At 33.8% G+C, this 24,160-nt stretch overlaps 1 protein-coding gene across 7 annotated transcripts in view; it reads left to right on the top strand.

The window, feature by feature from the left end:
- The window catches only part of TAFA5 (TAFA chemokine like family member 5), a 465,759-nt gene that overhangs the window by 216,480 nt on the left and 225,119 nt on the right, over nt 1-24,160 (top strand). For 6 of the 7 annotated variants that reach the window (XR_014698557.1, XR_014698558.1, XR_014698559.1 and 3 more), the window contains one exon: nt 16,688-16,837. Coding sequence is in view for 2 of the 7 variants with exons in the window: in XM_084537949.1 (XP_084394075.1) it covers nt 16,688-16,837 (150 nt within the window). In the remaining 5 variants the exon portion in view is untranslated. Of the gene's footprint in view, nt 1-7,234; nt 7,312-16,687; nt 16,838-24,160 lie in introns of all 7 variants that reach the window. The other variant, XM_084537950.1, reaches the window with a different exon arrangement.

Below are 24,160 nucleotides of genomic sequence, written 5' to 3'. Positions count from 1 at the left end.
TAAACTTAGGAAGGGTTGGTACTTTGTATTCATTGCTTTCCTTGATAATTTAAGTGAGAAACCACATACTGGAGCCCACAAATGTCTCTGTTCCATAAATAATTATTGACTGGTTTATGAAGTCCAAATCCAATTTCTTTTATCACATATTAAACTGTTCTGTAGTTGCAGTGAATGGCATTTTTATAAAGGTATTGCCTTTACATATGCTGAGAGAATAGAAGCACTCTAATTTCTTAAAAAATAAAAAATAAAAATCTTATAGTGTATTTTGATAAAGTCCTTTGGAAGGCATTTATGTAGTATTAAATCATTTCATGTTTTTGCTTCTTTTAAGTGCGTAGACTTTTTTTTGTGTGTGTGTGTGAGCTCAATCTTAAAAGGAAAATGAATACACATTTGTTAAATAAATGACAAAATACAGAGCATGGTTTGAGTTGTAGATCTTCAGTATGTACACTGAAGAATTCATTAAAAAATGCAGCAACATTATTCCAGTGTGAATTATATGCAGCTCTGTAAGTTTCTATTTTTGGTCACCACAAGATGGCAAAAGCAATGAGCACACAAACGCAAGGATGAGTGAGTTTCATAATAATGTGTTCTGCATTCACACTTTATGCACATCAAGAGAGAATCCAGGCACAGCAGGGGTGACAATCACTCCAACAGTTTTTTGAAATCAAAGTACTTCCTTGAGAATGTCTTTCCAGCGCTAATTACGCTCTTCTATTGTGGTTCTTACATTGTGCAAAGTAAAATGTTTACACTGTCACTAGATACAACTCCATCACTGGGAAAAATGGAAGGTAAAACTAGTCAGATTATTAAATCGATTTATTTTCTTTCATGTTTTGCTGATGCTGCTTCTTTGTGTTTAGGGATGAAATATCAAAATCTGTGTCCTTTGTCTCCAAGCGACTCTGGCAAAGATGCTAATTTTTCACCAATCCCAAGTGTCTCCACTCAAGAGAGTTGTTACAATGTGGAAAGGATTGGTTGCCTAGATATCTTGATTTTTCTTTCTTTTTTTTTTTTTTTTTTTTACCATTTTTTTCTAGGTGTTTTCTGATCACTCAGTAACTACGACCAGTGATTTTTTTCTAATATGAGGAAGGAAAAGAAAAAATAAAAACAAACAAACAAACAAACAAAACAATTTATATAATATTTCCTGTCACAGAGTAGGATAGGATAGGATAGGATAGGATAGGATAGGATAGGATAGGATAGGATAGGATAGGATAGGATAGGATAGGATAGGATAGGATAGGATAGGATAGGATAGGATATGTGTGTGTGTGCGTGTGTGTGCGTGCATGCGTGCATGTATATACAATCTCAGTAATCAATATCAAACTTTCACTGTGCAGGAGATCAGTTACATAATCAGTTACATATGAAAGACAAGAAACAAGAGTTCTAACTTTTTTATTATTTGTCTGGCTGTACAGAGGTTTATGTAAAGGGTTAAGCAGTCAGTCCAATCCTGATCGTTTCTTCTTGTCTTTACTATTAGAGCTGGTGTGAAAAGGGTAATTGGTAGAAAGGATTGTCAGATGTTAGTAGAACTGGGAATCTATTAAATATTCATTGTTGAAAACGGAACTAAATTTCCCCTTCCTTGTAGTTCAAAGCCTGGTTCTTCACTGTTTTGTGTTTGTACAGCCATTCACAACTGGGCATATTGCATGGGAAATATTGTTGCAGATATGAATAGGAAAATGTGAGCTAGTAGCAATATATACATTTTTGTAGGTAAGGTTTGATTCAACTCAGTGCAATACCTATACATCAAAACATCCTTTCCTGGTCTATTTGTTCAATGCTTAATAATGCTTAGTAATATAATAATTATGCTTAATAATTACTTAATAATTAATAATACTCGTAATAATTAATGATTAATTATGCTTCTCTCCTGGTAGATGTCATTTATAATCCACGTGTCTATACAAATATATACAGCATTGTGTGTGTGTGTGTGTATAGATATATACAATATATACATATTGCTATTTAGGCAATAATTTTACTTGCATGTTCTGGTTGGACACTACTGCAGATTTCAATTTTATTGTTAAACAATATTCCATAATCTCTGATGTTTTTGAATATGGAATGTATGCTAACAACATTGAAGTATAGATTATTTAAATTATATATACATATACAGTGTATGAAATATTTCTATAATGCATATAATTTAGATAATAATCTCTTAAACAGTTTTGCAGAGTCAGAAATAGTTTATGCATACACTTTACTCCTATTAAGGTCTTGAGATCTTTTGCTTCTGCATTTGTTTTTCCAGCAGTGATCAGCTTCATTTGATTAAAGATTTCAGAATTCAGGTATTAAATGCAATGGGATTGGAACAAGTTTATCTCATATCTACAGTGCAGTTCTGTTATGACAAATTGATATTTATATACAAAATCAGGAAGCAGTAGAAAACAGAAGCTATTTACCTGAAATTACTAGCATAATAGATTAGTATACCCAAATGCACATATTTTAAACATTGAATAATCAACAGCAATAACCAAGAATCTATGTTATACGAAGGTGTACACACAGAGTGTAGTAGTGTATGGATGCAGTGTTCACTAGTGTGTATTATGTATTAGCACATTTCTTTAAGAAAGAAATAGGTTGAAAGATGTATCTGGAGGTCATCTAGTCAAAAAAAAAAAAAAAAAAAAAAAACACCACCAACAAAAAACAATGTGTGGCAGACTCTTGAGAAACTGGGACTTTTACCTCATACCTCAACAACAAGAAACTAAATGGTGATGCAGGGATTGCAGTGGGGGCTTCATACTGAAGGTCTTGTGCTGGAGTGAGCCTTTTTTAGCATTACACTTAAAGGCTGTTTTGCTGTTAAGGATCAGCTTTGCTGAAAATCAGTGAGATGATATACAATTTGATGAATAATAATCTGTAGTTGTAGAACTGTGAGAATTTGAGTGCTTAAGGTATCCCAAAGAATCAGATTGTTAATATTATCCATTTTTGATAATATAAGATTTTAACGTCATTGCTATGTTGTGGTCCCTTGTACTAAATACTTGTTACAGTGGGATCTGTAAGAGTCTCACTGAAATTTATAGGTGTATTCTGCTCAGGGCAGTGGAAATATAAGTGAAGACAGCTTCTGTTTTGGTGCTTTTATGTTCACATTGATTGGCCTTAGCTAATCGAGTATCTCTTGTATGATTATCATAAATACACTTATTGTGAAGACATTTCTTCAGTCACTTCTAAGTAGTGGACTTGTCTCTGGATAACATGAATGGCAGTTAAAGCAGAGGTTTCACTGGAATAAGACTTCATTTTACAAATGTCTTTGGTCAGAATCATAGTTATTCAGGAAGGAAAACAAATTTGCTGAACAGATGGTGCTGGGTGTGGGGAGACTTTATTACTATTCCATTGAATTTTATGTCTATGAAGTTAGTAGTATAACTTCAATTGATTTTATCAGTCATGCAAAAATTCATGTAGTACAGTAGATGTATAAGTGCTTTAATTTAAGAGTAGTGAAATGTTGTAGTTGTTTAATTCATCAGATAAGAAGAGTTGAATTTTGATTAATACTAGAATTCTTATGGTTTCATTTACCTATGGTCTTCTCTGGTTTGATGGTAGTGTACTTCCACTGAAATTGGTGCTGTATCCCCCTTCTAACAAGAGAAGATACATGGCAACATCAGAAACTAAATGCTAGGCTTTTGACATCATTCCTCTTTTAAACTAGGACTGTGTGATTTCCGTTTGATGCATTTCTTCCTCTTGATAACAGAGTTGCTGCTTTCTGTATAATATCAGGCTCGTTTTTATCTCACAAGTAGTTTAAGTTACATTCCCATGTTTGTTCAAAAAAGTCTATCTCCCTCAGCTGTTATCCTTCCCAGCATGAAACAAAAATACATTTTTGTGGGCATAGACATAAACACACAAATAATGTGATGTGCATTTACAGCTGTGGTTAATCATTTGGTTCACTACCCTTAGTTGCCCCTTAGGTAACATACACTGTGATGGCCTATTTTCTCTAGAGATACCATACACAATCTTTGGTCTGGATGATAGAATTTGTCTTATTGTCATAAAAACTCTCCCTTTAATGTCTGCTGTGTAAATTCAGATTACCTATACCTAATTAAAATAACTTTATTTTGTTTGCACCTAATACATTTTGGATTTGAAGTATTTAAACAAAAGGTTATATGGCCTTTCAGAAACTCCTTTTTTAATGAAATATTTATTGCCAGCTTTCCTTTCCTGATTCGTATCAGCTTATACTCAGTTTTCATTCAAGCTGCTATATTGCCACAGGGAAAATTAAAATAAGAAGGGCAGGCCATAAGTGGTCAACATGACCATGTATATCTCATATATGTAAGTGGATTGCTTGATATCATTCAAGTTTTATTATATCTAGTGAGTGCAAACATTCATTCAATAAATCTCTTTGCTGCTTTCTTACTAATCCCTGTGGGATCATTCTTCTGTCTATGAATTTTATACTTTCTCCTGCTTACATACCATTGCAGCAGTAGCACAGTACCAGAATCACTGACCTAAGCAATGTAAGAATATTCACCAAAAAGGAGACAGAAAAATGTTTATGTTTTTCCACAATATTAATAGTTCTCCTTCAGCATTTCCTCAGTATTACCACTAAGTGCCTAAGTGGTAAGGCCTAAGTGGCACTTAGTGATGCTTAGGCCTTTATAACTTGACAGCTTTCATGTTGTCCTCTGCACCAAGAACTTCTGGTGAGTGCTGGTTCATTGTGACCCGTGGAGTACAAATCTCATGTACACTTAGTTTTTCTTCTTAGTTGATAGAAGGTGAAATATAGTGTATGATATTTGGTGATACGCTTAATCCCAAATTAGAAATGATATGGTGTTATCCACCAGACAGTCAGAACACTGAGATTCTTACAGTCAATATTCTGGTGTTAAAGTTCTAGCAAGCAGGTGAGAAAAAAGCAACTCAAAGCATAGCCAGTTCCAGACTCAGACATGACACCTTTTTGCATATGGCATTCCCCTAGAAATCAGTTGGAATGCTTCTTACATAGGTAGCTTCTACTGTGAAATTTTTATTTGATTGGACTAAAGTTTATATGTTGTAGGTTTAAAACATCGCATTCATCAACTATGGCATCAGAAAGAGCAGACCTACTGATTCACTTTCTGGTATCAGCATAACAGCTATTGTAAAGAGTCTTGGAAAATCACTTATAGCTTATGGTCAGTTTAAGAAGCATCTTGAAGCATCTTCTTTAAGAAGCATGTTAAAGCATCTTTATCTTTAAGGTCATATAGTACAGTACATTCAAGTATATGTGCACACACGTGTTTGTGTTTACCTAAGTACATAACCTCTGTGTTTAGAAAATTGTTAGCTACAGTCTATTCTATGTCTTGGGAAGCATATCTCAGGGTGGTGCACCATGAGTAACAGTAAACCTTGTTCATCAAAATGATGAATAAAACAGTGACAGGTTTCAGTTTAGTTCCTTTTTATTAAGGACCTTGATCTGAAGAAGTGTTATTTATTAGGCATTCATTGGGAAATTGATAGCATAATTTAACATTTTATTAGCTAGTAAAACTGATAAGCAGTACATAAAAAGATGGACCTTGTTATAAAGAGAATAATAATTAAAAAAAAAAAAAAAGTTAAAGTTTTTTAAAAGGTTATCAGTGTAAAGACTTTAACATTGTCTTCTGTTATCAACTCATACACTGAAGTTTTGCTTCCATCAATAATTTTGTTTGTATCTGTTTTAGAGCTTATGTGTCTAGCACATACAAATACAGAATGTATTTGTGCACTTCAAGTGTCTTGAGAATAATTCTGCATCTAGTGTAAACATATGCTACATATCTCATCTGAGTGCTAGTCCCACTGTACAGTGTAGAGGTGAAAGAGTGGATGTTGTGAGTTTGCAGTGATTGAACACTTAGTTGTTTAAATAGAAGACATTGTTCCTAATAAATAGGACACAGGAAGAGGTTATATATATATATATGTTACATATATATATATGTAATCTTTACTGATTTTAAAGGTATGTAGGTTCACTGTAGTCAGTGTTCACTGCACTGTCTTTGGCCAGCCTTAGATATATGTGAGGAACTAAAAAACCTCTTTTGCTGTCACCCTTGTTTGAATTGTGCAGAGAAGAATCTTATCCCATAAATGGTTATCTTGTTGGAGGACTAGAAACGAGGATATAAAAATCATGGATTTCATCCATGAAAACTTTTAGTTTCAGCATGCACCTGTTTCATAAGTCATTTTGAGCAAAATGGATAAAAATGGTAAATGCAGCAGTGAAGCTGGCCCAGATAGAAGATCATTCCTCCAAGTCTGTGGAACAGCTGAGAATAATAGCCAGCATACTCAAGCTTCTCTGTCACACTTGCGTAAAGCACTGTTCCCAGATAAACCTTTAAAATGAAAGCCATCACTCAAATTTATCACTTAAGAAGTCTGTCAAATTCACTTCCTCTAGTTGGTGATAAAGTCTGGTATTAGTTTTAAAGGAAGGATATATTTAGCATGCTGCAACTGTATTTTTTTAACTTCTAAAACAATGTGATCATCTAAAACCCCTGTGATGTACCTACAGTAGTGGGGTTTGTGCTCAGAGTTTTCTTTAGGTGCCCCTTAGGTCTTGTAGTCACTAAAATCTAACCATGTGTTCAGGATAACACCTAAATTAGTGGCTTCATTGCCCTATGCAGTAAACATGGAGATGTGGGGTACCACTGAGGAACATTACAGTGCTCTTGTGTGTTCAGTAATGAAACTCTGAGAGCTTACCATAAAGAAACAGCAGACACAGCAGACACCTTCTATTGTGTTCTGATCCTTATGCACTTGATTTGAGAATTCATGCTACCACGCAGATTAATTGAACCTATACACCATAAACATGCATTATAGTTACTACAGAGAGAGAGACATTTCAAGAGGCACCTGCAATTGTGCCTGCTGAAGCTTTGTACCTGAGGATCCTTTGTCTTCTCAAGGTTCTCAACATCAAGCCTGGATTTGGGCTCATCCACAATACTTCTAATTATATTATTATATATTTCAATGGGCCTATATTGTTACATTCCAGGTGTAATAAGACATTCAACATTGATTAAATTTGTTTCTTTCTTGGATATGTGTACCTGGCTAATTCAATATCTCTGTTTTTCAGTGTTATCTTTTGCAGTGTTACTAAGATAAGATAATTTCCAGAGTTTATGTGTGAGATGTTTCGCCCGCATGTTCTCAGTAAGTGCACTACCACAGAACACAAAACCTTGAAAGACTATGTTTCGGATGGAGAATGTTTATGGACTCATTCCATGGGGAAAAAAATAAAATAAAAATGACAAAATAAGGCATAGATTAAACACTTTTTCATCCATCAAGTGATCTCAAGATAAGCCTTCCAACTACAATCCACATTACAATAATAATAATTATAATAATAATAATTAAAACAACAAGAAAATGAGAAGAAAAAAAAAAAAAAAGAATCTTTTGGGAGTTTAAAATGACAGTGTAGGTGTTTTCAGTTTAAATTTGGTTTAGTAGATTAAAAACTCCAGGGGATTCTGGGACTGAACTTCACTTTTCAACCCTAGGTGCACATTCTCACTGTTGTAATACCATTTAACAACAAAAGGAAACATTTCCTCCTTCATATCACAACGCCATCACTGGAAAATAATTCTTATGTCATAAGTGTTTGCCAAAAGGGAAAGTAGTTGTCATGTAAAAATAAACAAGTATTTTAAATAAATTATTTAGGTCTAAAATGTAATGGATGATTTAATGTTTGGACATATTTGTCCAACAAAAACAAATTAAAATTTCTATCACTTGAAATTTTCATTCATTTACAAGTATCGATTAGCGGATAGTACGTATGCAAGGCCAGATATATCTAGGCTGCAGTCGTCTTCAGCTGTGCATTTTGTCCTTCTCATACATGTATTCAAACCTACTTCAGGCATGGAGTAATGACACAGTTCTTGTTGCATAGGAATGTCAATCAGAAGTTTGGGGTTATAATTTATGCAGTGCTTTAAGCAGTAATAAATATAAACAAAATCTAAAGAAATAAAATTTCAGCATATGGATTTGCCTTTCCCAGATGACCTTTACTAGACCAAATTTTACCTCAAGTCTGCTGCAGAACCTCAGATCTTGAAGTGCAGGTCTTGATACCAGTAGGAAGGGTACTTATATGATGACATTTTAAGGTCTGGTATATGTGTAAATAGTTCTCATGTTATTCTAGAGTGAAAAACCGGAGAAGTTATAAGCACAGTTCACCTGTGCTGCTACATTATGTCTACCTCTGATACATGACTTTATCTGCATGTTCCTTCAAACTGATTTCATGTCCCTGCAGTGACATATTTTGCTAACACAACAGACTTGTTCCTTCCTGACGTACAGCTTCTGGCTCCAACAAATGTCAGTAGCTTTTTAGACAAACTTGTGCTTTTTATTCCTTTCTCAAGAGAAATATCAGCATCTCTCCAATAACAGTTTTCCCCCTGTGGCTACTCTGTTTGTTTTATAAACAGACTAGGTTTATTTTACATGTAGAGGCTGGTAAAGACACAGAACGGTGCTTTTTTCTTTTTTTCTTCTTTTCTTTTCTTAACAGTTTTAAATATTTTAGGGAAATAATAGAGTGACAGCTATGTCCCAATTTATGCAAATAAGCTTACCTGTTTTTAATCCTGAGTTCATTTAATTATTTCTTTTTTTGTAACCAATGGAGTTCTCCAGAACCAATTAACTGAACCTGCATAAACAGGAGTGAAGAGGAAGCCCTCCGAGCTACAGGTCCTCCTTGGAGAAGCTCTGTGTAGCTGAGATTTGTGGTTCACACTGGCTTACAGAGTGGAAGAACTTCTTTAAGAAGGAAGGTCTTGAATGCATTATCTTTTCCACTTATTTTTTGCAGCATTGGTTATATGATTTCCTTATTTATAAGGTCTGTTTTAATTCACTATCCAAAAACAGACATAGAAACTCAATACAACCCCCCCCAAATTCCTCCGCAGGCTATTTCTGTAACTTTCATGAAAGCTGTACCAACATTGGTGGAATAAATTTGTGTGTTTTCTATGTGAATATATGTTAAAACATGGAAGCTGTGGTCTGTCACTGAAGTGAGGAGTGCAGTAGTTACTGGCTTTACTCATAAAGATTAATGGCTTTCCAGTCTCCATGCCAGCATGGCCTGTCCCAGCCCCAGACAGGAGCAGGGCAGCCAGGGGCACTGGGGCAACCCCAGACCCGGGCACCAAGCACCTCCCAGGAAACAGGAACTGGTTGAGGCTGGAACATGTCCCCCGGGACAAGGCCCTGCAGGTTTAGGAGGCCCATGGCTGTGCAGGGCAGCACTGTTAAGAGCTGGAGACAGGTCCTCCTGGGGCAGAGCCTGATGGCCTTGGGGCAGACATGGGGCCCTGGGCAAGGTATGGGCCTGTGGAAGCCCTCAGGACCCTGACATAAAGTTATCTCTCATTTCAGTACTTCCCTGAGGGTTTTCCTTTTTTCTTTGTTGTAAAATGCAGCATATCAAATGTGTTGGTTTTGACATGAGACTGTACAGGAATTTGACGAATGGCATTGCCATGTCCTCAAACTACTGAATCAAGATGAATTACTCTTTAAAGTAGTGTACCAGATAGTAAAATACATTTTAAAGTAGTTTTATGTATATTAATGCCTTGCTTCCATGTTTATTTATATATCCTCAACTTTATTTTATTTTATTTTATTTTATTTTATTTTATTTTATTTTATTTTATTTTATTTTATTTTATTTTATTTTATTTTATTTTATTTTTTAAAAGGTTTTCTGCTCTTGAATCCCCTTTTGTATTCACAGTGTATCAGAATTGCCTTCAGAAACTTGTCCTTTATGTTTAAATATTGGCTGGTTTGGTTTTGCATGTATTTTTCTTTTTGTTCCATTTTTAATAGTAAGATAGAAAGGAGATGATTCAAAATTATATAACAAGATATTAAGCAATTATATTCAACAGCAATATGAGGTGCAGTAAGTTAGGACATTAGTCTTATCTGGAAAAAATTAAATTTCAAAATGGGTCCTGAATATATCTTGAATCTCCACAGACTCTATTTTCTTTCCTATGCAACTATTTAGAAGAGGATCTATCTTAATTAAAATTTACTGCTTATTTCAGAATGGAAGGGCTGAAAGCTATTTTCCTATCTTCCTAATGTCTGTGCTGTTTATGTGCTTGAGATGGCTAAGTGGTAGTCTGAAAATTGCAATAAGATTAGTAATTACTAAGGGGACATAACGTACTGTGTTGTTGCAGTGAAACTCTGAAAATACTTAAACCGACTCTTAAAAGGAAAAGGCTTTCATCACATTTTTATTCTTAACATTTTCTTAACTGTGCATTCTACAGTGAACTTTTCTTTGTAAAATGAGCTCTAAAAACATTTTTTGAGACAAATTCTGTTGTTTTACACAACCAAAATCCTGAATCATTCCCTTTAATATTGGAAAGCTATAGCAGTCATATGGCAAGGATGATTCCAGACAAATATAGCACTGAATTTATAAAGTAAATCCCTGGGAAGTTTTGAAAAATTCAGTCTTCCACTTTTTACTTTGCTGTGCGCCTGTACATTACATTTGTAAATTAAAATTACCCAAATTAGTTACCTTTTTTTTTTTTTCAGTAATGATAACAACTGTCCTGTCTTCTATTAACAACATATATATATCCTCAAGAAAAAAATGGTAGAGATTATTTTTAAAAATGTTGTCTAACTGTAGAAGCATGAAGAATTCCTGTGTGTAATCTGTTACTTCAACAGACACAGCGTTTGTTTCAATAGAAAGATTTGGATTCTACAAGGTCCTAAATGATGTAGTAAGCATCTTGGAGGTAGATGCTATCAGTGCCAGAAACTTTAGTAACAGAAAAATGAAATTTATGATTATATTCTATAAAAAAAAAAAAAAAAAAAGTCCTGTGTATTGCATATGTTAAGATTGAAACAAAGTTCTTATTTGAGAGCTGTTTTGAAATTGTGCTGATTCATTTGAACAGGTTTTTCCCATGCTGAGTTACAGAAGCTGAGCCAATTCTGGTTTGTTACTTCACATTAAATAACTTTTTTCAGCAGCTTTGTTGGAGTTGCTCTTTCTTGTTAGATTTTCAAAATTTTTGCAGTTGTAGCTTAAAAGTGATTGTTGTTCTTTGGGGCAAACCAATTCTTTGCCATAATGTCTCTTGTTCTGAACTAAAATTGGAAAAGAAAAGGTAATAGGATTGTTTGAAATTGGATGATGCTTAATGCAAGAGATCTTGGTGCAGGAAATTTTCTTCAAGGAAGGATGGATAATATGGAATTTTTCAAATTCTGCTTAAATACGTACTTTAAAAATAAAATAAAATAAAATAAATTTAAATATTTGATATTCAGATTAATGTCAAACTGCAGATCATGAGTCATACTAAGTGCTTAAGTTGCACTTTATTTCAGTGGGAATTGTTTATATTCAGCTCTGCTCAGGAGTTGGCATGGCTCTGTTGTCAGAAAGACTTCAATATTGTAATAGAAAACTGCTGAATATGTTCCTATGATCTGATTTTGAAACAACTCCTGCATTGTGTTCACTGACAAAAGAGTATCTGAATCTAGCCAAGATTTTTAATAACATCTAACTTTATGCATTTTGAACTAAAAGAGCTTGTGTTGCTAGGCATCAAATTGGTGATGCATGGAAAAATTATTCTCTGAAACTGTAATATAAGCCTGCATGTGCAAATCAGGAGATTTCTGGGTGAACATGGAATCTAAATCCTGGAAAGACCCATAGATTTAGATCAAATTTTATTGCTATTGAACCCACAGATATTATGAGTTAATCATCTGATTTTATTCTTTAAATGAATTGAAGGGAATGTTTTCAGCTTTTCAGCACGCATAAATTAAAAAATCATAATATCTATAACTTGCTTGCTATAATCAATATGAATTAAACAGATTTTATTTTCTATTAGAGAACAGAAATATTTTCTTCCACAGAAAATTATCATTTTATCCTGTGGTACTCTGCATTTAATATGAAAGTATTTACTAATTGAAGGTTTTACCTATGACATACATGATTTTGAAAGGCTTTATTCTTTCAGTAATGGCATATAGTTGATAACAGGGCTCTTAAAAAATAAAAATAAAAATAAAAATGAAAAAAAAAAAAGCTTATTTACATTTAAACTACTTAATAACATTTTTTTTTCAAGAGAGAAAGTATTAAATAATCATACATCATTTTATTTTGAGAGATATTCTTACTGACTTCTACAGATTTTCATGAAAAAACTCTCACAGAGAAGAGTTAAAAAAAAAAAAAGCAAAATAGGTGTGTTGAGTATTTTGTGTTGAATATAGTAATTTCCTTTCACTGTAAGCAGTATGAGTTGTACTAGCTAGAAGCCAAAAACCTAATCCTATTTGTTTTTTATTTACTTGATTGTTTTTGTTGCTTTTTTTTTTTTTTAATTCAGTTTGACTTAAATTTTTAAATCAGAACCCTGTAGTTCTCCATTTTCCTGAAATAATTCCATAGAGAAGCATCTACATTGATATCTGAGAGATGAGATGTCAACTGGCATTTTAAGAATGCGGTACAACATACAGAAGAGCAAGGAACCTGAACTTTTTCTCTCTTTAATAACCAGACGGTGGCAATGCAAAATCAAATAACTTCCAGTGAGGTTTTCATTGCTGAACCATACATATACAAAATAAATATAAAAACAACAGCAAACCAATACTCATTCATTTACTTGGGAATAAAAAAAAATAATAATAATAAAATAAAAAAGTTTATTTTAACTCTGAAAGTTATTATGAAAATTTATTATTTTATGCTTGATACATAAAATAATAAAAAATGACCTTTCCTTAGGGGGAAAAAAAAATAAGCCTTTCATATAAGTCTGTGATGAATCAGAGCTCTCTGGTGATGCTTGTCTTTTTTGTCTCAAAATGAGTTCATTCAGGTTGGGTAGCCGTGAATTGCTTTGTGTACTGTAAGTACATAAATGGGATTATTAAAAATATCCAGTCTTTACCACTGTTCCACAAGCAGTGGCTCTTAATCTCTCAATGGGAAAAGCTTCAGTGAAACTCCTCCTTCTTTTAATTTCTTCTCTGCACTTAGGAGTTGTGGTGAGTATTCCAAGGCTAAAAAAAATGATATTAATTAATGGCCTTGAAAGAAGATCGTGGCAACATCCCTGAAAACGAAGGGTAACCTTATTCTTGAAACTATACTTTATAAAAAGTATATTCCTTCTGTTCCATCATTGTAAACCTTACATTTCTAGAGAAAATTGTTAAAAAGCAAAAGTAGCATTTATATCATGTAAGTGGTACAGACTCACTTAATGAGACAGAGAAGACCTCCAGATGATTCTCGCTCTGGAAGTGGCTCTCCATAACCTTGGCTGATACTTTTCATCCTTTACAGCCATCTAAAGCCAAGTAACAGTGGATGTACAATATGTTGCAGTGCAATCTTTGCAACCTGTGACACAATGACGAGGAAATATTTATGTCATATAAGTGGGAACAGCTGCTGTAACTCTACAATAACTTTTAGTTTTCTTCTGCAGTAGAAATATGAATGGCAACTGACACGATTTTTTTTTTCTTCCTAGTTTTCCATCTTTTTTTTTTTTTTTTCTTTAAATAGCTGCAAGAAGTTCCTTGAATCTTTTATCTTTGTATAGCTATTACTTTCATTTAGGTATCCTAGTTTTCCAAGTTCCTCAAAAAATGAGGTCACTATGACTGGAAGAAATCATCATCTTTAAAAATGAACAAACGAAACAGATGAAAATAATCATTATTTAAAAAACAAACAAAACAAAACAAAAATGTCTCAAAATCAACCTACGTAGAGGTAAAACTGGACAGGTTCAAAAGTAAAAAACATTATTTATAAGATAAAAAGCAGAAAATATTATCAACAGTCCCTGCTTGCATTCTCTGGAATTCATCTTGACATTTATCTTCAGTGTTCCAAGTAAAAAGAACACTGTAGTCCTTGTTCACCTTGACTGTGCTGTAACACTGGTTCCTTTCCTCTGAAATGGGGTTTTATAGAATGATCCACCTAGATTGTATGATTTACAATATCTTTTAATGAAAACAGCAAGAGTATACTCTCAAGAATACTTACACATTTCGTATTTTATTTCTCTGGTTTCCATTCAATTTCTGTTCTCAATGCAGAACCCTAATCATGATGTGCTTGAGGGGTCGAGATCTAAATACAACTCTGATTGTGTCTTTTTACTTGATCCACTAAGACAGCTACATTACTTGGTAGCAATACATCTGCAACCCAAAATGAAATGTACTTGCAATGGAGGAAAAATGAATGCTGTCAGCTCAAGATGTCTCAGTGTACCCAGATTTCCCTTGTCTGCATTTGGATAACCAAGTGCCACTTCTTTTCTTTCTAAACCTTTGCTTTCTAACCTACAATTTCTGAGGATACAAAGAAAAAATCAGCATATAATAGAGTAAAAATCCCCTCATGAGTATGTTTATCCCAAGATGTTTTTTTGTTAACATGGTGGGTGGAAAAGAATAGAAAGCTCATGAAATCCAAGATTGACCTTAGCTCATAAGCCTGATTGCCAGCAGCCATCGAATACTACAGTGTTTTTGGCTGTCAAATATCTTATTTAATTATGAAGGCCTAATGTCTATTACATATATATATATATACACACACACATATATATGTGTATATATGTATATATTACATATATATGTATATATTACATATATATTATTTATTATATATTACATATATATGTAATATAATATATATTACATATTGTAATATATATATATTACATGAGGTCACTATGACTGGAAGAAATCATCATCTTTAAAAATGAACAAATGAAACAGCTGAAAATAATCATTATTTAAAAAACAAAAAAAAAGTCTCAACATGAACCTATGTAGAGGTAAAATATATATATATGTAATATATATTACATGTTGTAATATATATATATTACAAATATATGTACATATATATTTGCATGAATTTGTAGAGTACCTTGTTCCATATTCATCTTTGTGATACTTGCTTTTACCATGTTGTAATTCACTGCAGTGTAGGAGTTACAGCAATATAAAATTTAGGTGGCTTAGCAGTGAACCAGTCACAATGCTGTTGACAGCCTACAATATTTTACTATTCTGACAGTTTCAAAACAGTATCCACACAATAGGAAGTACCATCAGTTGGTATTTAGAAGAATATACTGGATAAAATTGTTTTCTGAATGGAAATAAAATGCAGTATACAGACATATTGATTATACTTGTAGAATTTAATTAATCACCATTTATAAATGTTTCATTAAAAAAAATATTAATACAGATTTAAAATTGCTGGTTTTGTCTCATTTTTCAAAAGTCAACAAAATGAAAATAAACTGTGAATATTATGTAAACTCCATATTTAAAAAAAGTACAATATATTTAGTTCATTCTCAACTTTTTGTGAAGAGAAAATCTAATTGGCTTGTGATTTGCAAACCTATTTTGGTATATGTTTCTTTGAAGGTTTATAATCGATTGACTACAAAGACAAAATCCAAAATAAATGCTATTTAGTACTCTACCACAAAATCCAGAGATTATATGTAATACAAAGTGATAGCTGGGATTTTTTTTCAGTCTTACTAAGCACTGAAATTCAATGATGTATATTCTTGCTTATAAAAACATAATATTTTGCTATACTATTAGCATGCTACTGTGAGCGTCAGAGGAATTTTAATTGTAGAATTTTCACTTCAGACTAAAACGCCATGGAAACATTTTTTTGTAACTTTGTCTTGTCTCTCACAGTGTGCTCCAAACTCAGAATCAGGTGGGGTGGATTTTCGATGAAAGCTACATATATTGGAGAAGTCAATAACATGCAGAGAATGTTACTCAGTGAACCAGGCAGTGTGATTTTATTGTCATTTGCAGAATGGTCACATTGTAGATTTAGCAAAAGACAAAACACCAGCTACTTCAAAAATGAATCAGGTAGGGAATGAGTTGCTATTCAGTTGAGATGAAGCAGGAGCCAAAGAACTGACAAACTCGGGCATACTTTATCTTTCAGAAGCAACACACAAAGCAGTTAAGACTTAATTATATTCATGATCATGGGGAAGGCCTTTAAATATTGTCTATTTTTGTTTTCCATATACTTAATCATTGCTCTTCTGAAAGATCGTAAAGAGCACACCATTTAAATTTCATTGATGTAAAAGCAGGTTGTTTCTTTACTTAGCCAACATAAGTAAAAGTAACCTGTGTGACCTCAGCTCTCTGGCTTTTATGGAACAATAATCATTTTCTGACAGAACCAGTTTGCAGGGTTTTCATATGTCCACCACAAAGAAAAATTGTATGTCATCTCAGTTTTATTATATCCGTCAGCTGGCTGCCCATTTGTTGTGGAGTTTCTGTGGTGACATAGGGCCATGACTCTATTCGGCTGTAATAGATTGCCTGTAGTGCATTCAGTGACTCTGGTACCTGTTGCTGGTTCTTTTTCCAGGTCAACTGGCTGCAGGTACATGTGAGATTGTTACTTTGGACAGAGATAGCAGTCAGCCCCGAAGGACTATAGCCCGACAAACAGCTCGCTGTGCATGTAAAAAAGGACAGATTGCCGGTACAACAAGAGCAAGGCCAGCCTGTGTTGATGGTAAGAAGTACAGATCTATTCCATTAGTTTCTGCCAATACAAGAGTGATGTCATCTGGTAGTGCATCATCAAAACATAAAGGCTCTGCAGCAGAAATTTTCGTGTGTCCCAACTACTAATAGTTATATGGTCAAAATGCCCCAAAGGGTACTAATTCTGTAGATATTTCAACTATAGTTTTTAATTTCAATTTTCACTTTTGTTTTAGCTTGATATGCAGTTGAATTTTAAAGGCATGGTATTGTATTTTGCATGTGATGACAGCATCAACATTGAAAAGGCATTTTTCCCCTCTGCAATATTTTATTCCTTATAATATTAAACAAACAAACAAGCAAACCACACTGCAAAAGAGCTTCAACGGTTTTATGCTACTGAGAAGCTAATGTCACTGCTCCTGTGTGAAAGTGAATGTTGCTGAAGAAAACACTGATAGTGTAATTTCTGAATACACCTTACATGTCCAGCATTCCTTCTTTCCTTAAAATTATGATTTTTATATGATTCACTGCAGAAGCAGTGATAACATGCAGCCTGGAAAACGGCTGGCATAGAATGAGGTATGAAAATATTTAACTTTAAAATAATTTTGTGAAAAAAATTTCTGTACTACAAATAAATAAGATGTTAACAATTGGGCGGTCCCCTAGACAGTTCTGCCCTTCTGCACGTTTGTTAGCAACCATTAATATTAAAAATAAAATAGGAAATATATTGAAACAGTTTGTGTGAAATAGTTTGTTTTGACCTAGGCTTTGTTAACAAAATTAAAAAAAAATATGAATAGTAGTATAATAAATTCACAGAGTGCCTTTGACTGGTTTGAGTCCTCAGATATAAACATTGCTGAGAATACCAGTCCAAAATTTGGTCTTACCAGTGATTATCAAATATAGAAGACAGCTCAAAAGATATTTCAGAGCCTACCCACAAAGATAAATATAGAACATCACGAACATTCTATTTTTGTATTTTTCTTTCAGTGTTTTTGGTACTCTGTAATATAGTTTCTTAGCTGTAATCTCATAATGTGATGCTATACACAGTAATTCTCTTCTTTCCTGCTTTATTGTAAGATCATAAGATTTAATTGCTTAAGAAATTAATTATTTTCTTGTGTCATTTATAATTGCAACTTTAGCAAAATTACTTGTAATTTTAAAAAAATCAACATTTCCTGTTTTAAGATTATGTTATATGGGAAAATACGAGTTTTGCATCATCTGATGGGAATTAGACGCACATTTTTTCCTTATTCCGGATATGGTATATATTGAGATTCCTTGACTGTGACTTGGGTGTCCAAAGTTAGTCACTCTGCTACTCACTGTTCGTCTTGCTTTGAGACACCTCTGGTGAAGAAATTAAAATTCAGATAGAAAATCTATGTGTCAGTAAGAGGAGATTACTACATCTGGTCCTCTAGTTGTGATACTAGCTTAGTTTCCAAGTGTAGAAGGTTTGAGGTCATATAATATTTGAAAATATTGTTTTGTTGTTTTGTTTTGTTTTTCATTTTGTCAGAAACTAATAAAAAAGGTCCACTTCAAATTCTGCCTTTGCTTTCAATGTGCTTGGTCATCATTTTATGAAATCAGAGAACTAGATAATATGGTTAAATATTGTTTAATGAGATAGGGTTCTTTAGGTAATACTTCCCATTTGAAAAATAAAACTTTCATGGGAAATTCATTTGAAAAATAGAGTTTCTAATTAAATTATATGTCCAAGTACTTTCCTTCCAGGTAGTTCTAATAAGACCTAATAATACATTTCTTTATTATTTTGTTTATTGTTGGGCCCTTTGCTAAGAATGATAACTGAAAGATGTATACAACAGAGTACTTTGCTTTTCTGGATGCTGTTAGGAAAAAAGGCTCAAAAGCCTTAATAATACTTAAAAGTGACTAATGGGTTACCAAATTAAGAAAGCATAGGACAAATCTCTAGTGTGCAATTTTTATTCAGGAACACTGTTAAAAAAAATAGTGAAGTTTTATATACCATAAACACAAATTTATATAAGAGAATAAACAAATGCTTTATCTTGTCTGTAATCTGCTGACAAATAAAGCTGGCAGATGAGTTGCTCATTAACAAGCAAATATCCATCTGTGGATTTACCAGGTTCATAGTTTAAAGAATATACACTGAATTTTTCCATAGTGTTTATATTAATTTCTAGAACAAAGTGTTTCAAACACAGCTACTAAATGCTTTATTCTGGCCAGAACATGAAATCTACATAAAACCTTATCTGAGAAAAGATACTTCTGTTTCTGATGTAAAGTCAAATACTGGTATTTTAGGAACGCAACAATAAAACGCATATGTTTGTTTTGTTTTGTTTTGTTTTCAGTAAAGAAGGGCGTTTTCATCTGTTGAAATCTTCCATCTAGCAGAGATTTCATTCACTTTTACCTCATTGTCCAAACAAATAAATCCTCCTCTGAGCTTTCTTAAATAGAATAAAGAATTTGCTTTTGCAAAATTTATTTATTTTATTTATATTTATTTATATTTATATACTGATTATAAGATTGCATTTAAGGTTTCATTTCTGCTTTAACAAAGAAGTAAATCTGTTAGACAGATGTTTTTAATGCCAGTTTGCTTTCCAAAGATTTAATTCTTCTAGTTTTATTCTTTAAATGGTCTTGATTTTAATTAGATTGTTCTTGAAGTAAAGTTAGCAGAATTAGACATTAAGACTTTTAATAATTAATGCAAAGTCATTTGCGAAGTAAGCAGACTTTTTGGTGATTTAAACGTGACCTGCTAACCTACTAACAAGTAAAACATTAGAGAACAATTGTGTTACAATTTCGGTCAAACTGTATTTTGAAGCTGCACTACTGAAGCTGGTACTGAAGTTGTTAAAATAAATAAATAAATAAATAATAACAACTTTTAAGTGCATCGTGTTGCACCTGGTTCGTTGTTTAATGGAGAGAAGTACCTTAGAATATATTCGGTTATGCTGTATGTTTCCTCAAGCTCTGAAATGTGAGTGTCAATTATTGCAGCAAAAAGAGTAAGTAATTTAAGGGCTCTTAAACCTCAGAAGCATTGTCTGAGATTGCACTTGTCAATGTAGCTCTTAGAATAAGTCCTGAGTTGATTACCAAAATCCACTCCAATTTCCACTGCTACACAGCTAAGGTCTTTTTCCTAAAGAATGAAAGACGGTATCTGTCAGATGTAGAAAACTCGAATTCTTAAAAATGAAAATGCAGTGTTCAGAGCTTGGTCTGAGCAGAGCATGAAGAACATTTCTTCAAATGTTTTCCTCTCATAGATTTACGCTTTTTTTTTTTTTCCCTAGTGGTCTTTATGTATGGCAGACTGCTAATGCAATCATAAAAATATGGCATCAATATTCACCCTGATTTAAGACTTGACTTAGTGTTGATTGTCTCACTCTTATATTCACAAAGTCATAATGTTTATTTGGTGTGTTTGGTTCTGATATATTTTTTTATTTGTGAGTATAGGTTTTGTGATATTTTGGTAGTAGTTTCCCTGCACTCTTAGTTTTATTATTATTTACAATTAGCATTTCCTAGTCCCTTTCTTGAGATCAAATTCCATGGCAATGACCTCAGGTGCATTACTTTGATAAGATATAGTATTTCAACATAGAATCTGTTTATCACCCGAGTAATTTGCCTGTGTGTCTGTCAAGCTTCATCAGCTTTTTAATTTGGAGCTTGTGAGAGACTGAAACCCTCAGTAATTTGGACTTGTTTTAAAGCAGGTGACAAAAAGTCTTTGATAACAGTATGTGTACACATGCACTCATGGTTTGTGTTCTTTCATAAGAATTGTATCTGTCTGAAAATAAAATTCATTATGCTGAAGTGTTTCATAGAATACAAGTACCTGAGAAGCATGTGTCGAACATCTAAATGTTCAATAGGTTCCAATAATTCTGTCCGATATGTATTTATAGCTAAAAATAAACAGCAATTTTCTCCAGAAAATAGAAACAGTTAATGAGAGGAGCAATGGGTATGAGAGAAGTAATTGCTTGAGAAAATTAGGATGCAATATCTAATTTGCTTACCTGCATTCTGTGATTAGAAGATTCTCATGTTTTGGGTTTGAGTTCTGGGTACTTTTACGTATACAAAGAGAGATGAGAAAACTTCTGTTTTCCCAAAACCTAATTAAAAAAAAAAAAAAAATCTATAAAAAAACCTATATTATCCCAAGTTCCAAAATTCCTGAAATTCTTGAATTTGGAATAGCAGGAGCTCAGGTAACTGAGTTCAAAATTTCAGACAATTTATCTGTGAATCAAAATTTTTGTTTGTTTTAAATTTATTTGCAAACATTGTAACAGCATTCTTTTAACATATATTCTTATTTGATATAATTTGTTTATACATTATGATTAAAGTGCTTTCCGGATGGCATTGATTGATGTTGTTTTACACAGAACTCTAGGTCCACAAGGAAGGCACATTAGTTTCAATCAATAATTTACTGCTCTTCTCATTAGCTCTAAGAGTCTATAGGGAGGTGCAGGGTCAGAATTGATCATTGATAGAATCCTAGGTCACGCACTTGAAACAAAACTCAGTTTAATACCTGAAGGTTCTAAAGTACCTTATCCACCCTGAACAACAACAACAAATATACATATATAATAATAATAATGTCAGAAGGACACTTTAGCTTTTACATTTAGAATATTTCATGTGTTTATTAATCTGCTATTTATATTATTTTGTCCTGGCTTTATTGTGGATATTTGCAAATGTTTTCTCACTGCAAATACTACACATTTAACTTTGTTACATATTAGTTTGAAAGAAGTAAAACCAAACGGCAAATTGTGATGGATTTGAAATTAAAAGGAGACTGGATAATACTAAGTAGACGTTTTGCTGAAACAGAAGCAGTGTGTCATGCAGTGTGAAAGATTTAAATCTAGGAGCATGGTGAGACTATTTGCCCCTGAGCAAATGGTATTAATTATATTGTAGTGGTGGTAAAAGATTTGGCTATTCTGCTAGGTAGTCATTAAGCTAAATATGTTAGAATATGTATTTAGCATGCCTTGTTCTTGATGAATTCAAAAGAGTAACAATTTCTTTAAACTGGAGAATATTGTGACTGTAATGAACATCTGGGGAAAAATAGCCTAATAAAATATTCTGATGGTTCCCTGAGATCTGAAGGACAATGTCATCTTCTTGCTTGTTTTCTTTTTCCTTTTTCTATTTGCATAGAAAGCCCAGGTGTGACAAAATGCTAAAACTAACAGATCAGTTGCCATATCACAGATAAGATTAGAACTTTCTTACATTTTTGAAGTTTCATTTTCACTAAATAGTTAAACTCATTGAGTAGCTGTTGAGTACAAGAGACCTCCTGTCTAGGAGATGTCTAGCACCCCTCAAAATTAAAATGCCAATTTGTACGTACTTAATATTACTACTAAGTGAAGCCATACGACATAGTAAAGAAATGCTTGTTTGGTGATTTAATATTTGTCTGGGAATATTCAGGCTGTGATCATGAATTTAGTTTCCGAAGAATAAAGATGTCTTGTTTAAAATCAGACCTTTTAAACAGTCCTAGAACTTTTAGGCTGGTGATCATATTTAATGTTGAGTATGTTGTTGTTAGGATAGAATAATGCTCTGCGGCATTAGAATGTCTTTCAATAAATTGAATAAATAGTATTTGGTCTTTGATTATACACTGTTATTTTCAGTTTTAGGATACCTTCCTGAGCTTTGGGAGTTTAGTGTGTGTTTTTGTTTTGATGCTTGTGAAGTGTTCCAAACACTGTATATGCTCATTATATGAAATATTTGTTGAGTACTCATCTCATGTTGTACTTGATATTATTAATATTTTATATTTCCTCCTAATTTATATATGCATTAGATATTGTGGTGGTTTTACTCAGCTGGGCATTTGAACTCCACCACAACTGGTCTCTAGCTCTCTCCCCTCAAAGACAAGGGGTAGAAAATACGATGGAAAGGGCTCAAGGGTTGAGATAAGGACAGGGAGATCACTGAACTGTTATCGTCATGAGCAAAACAGACTCAGCATAGTGGAAATTAATGTAATTTATTACCTATTACTAACAAGCTAGAGAAGTGAGAAAGAAAGAAAACAAGGTAAAAACACCTTTCCTCCATCCACCCTTTTCCACCTCCTCCTCCTAAGTGGTACAGAGGAATGGGGGTTGCAGCCAGTCCATAATGCTTTGTCACCTTTGTCACCCACCACTCTGTCACTCTTTCTTTCTGCCCCTGCTCCACATGGGGTTCCTCCTACAGGATGCCATCCTTCCCGAACTGATCCTGTGTGGGCTTCCCACATGCAGAGGCTCTTCAAGAACTGCTCCAATATGGATCCATACCATGGGGTCCATCTGTCAGGATAAAATGCCCCAACGTGGGTCCCCCATGGACAGCAGCTCCCACCCTCCCAACCCTCTGCTCCTGCATGGGCTTCTCTCCATGGGCTGCAGCTCCAGGCTGGGGCCTGCTCCTGTGGGGGTTCTCCATGGGCCGCAGCCTCCCCTAGGCCACATCTACCAGGGGTTCCTCCACGGGCTGCAGCATGGAGATCTGCTCTGCTGTGGGACCCATAGGCTACAGCCTGCCCCACCAGGGGCCTCTTCACAGGCCGCAGGGGAACTTCTGCTCCAGTGTCTGGAGCACCTCCTGCCCTCCTCCTGCGCTGACTTTGTTATCTGGTTCTCACTCCTCACTCTCCCAGCTGCTGTTGCAAAGCAGTTTTTTTCCCTTTTTTCAAACATGTTCTCACAGAGGTGCAAACAACATCACTTATTGGCAGCGGGTCCCTTTTGGAGACAGCTGAAAACGGCCCTTATCAGACATGGGGCAGCTGTTGGGTTCTTCTCACAGAGGCCACCTCTCCAGCTCCCCACTACCAAAACCTTGCCACATAAACCCAGTACAGATATAGATACAGATGTAGATAAAGATATATATATAGATACAGATATATATAGATACAGATACAGATATAGATATATATGGATGATATATATAGAGAGAGAGACAGATAACTATATTTTTTTTCTTAGGCTGTCGGAGAAAGGTAGCAACTATGCATTCACCAGCCCCATATATATGAAACCTAGTTTTCAACATGATTGAAAGAAATATTAATTCCTTTCTCCTTTTCCTTACCTCAACTCCCATATATGCAATCACTACTGCATCTGTACATCAAAAACACGTTACTCATTATTTTAATTCAGCTACCTCTAGACAACTCTTTCAAAATTTTAAATGTTCCTGATTACTGACGAAGTAAAACTATATGACT

The sequence above is a fragment of the Aythya ferina genome (genome assembly GCF_964211825.1).
Source record: "Aythya ferina genome assembly, chromosome: 1".
Taxonomy (NCBI): Eukaryota; Metazoa; Chordata; class Aves; order Anseriformes; family Anatidae; genus Aythya; species Aythya ferina.
The sequence above is the reverse complement of the archived record's forward strand: the minus strand, read 5'-3'. Positions and strand labels throughout refer to the sequence as shown.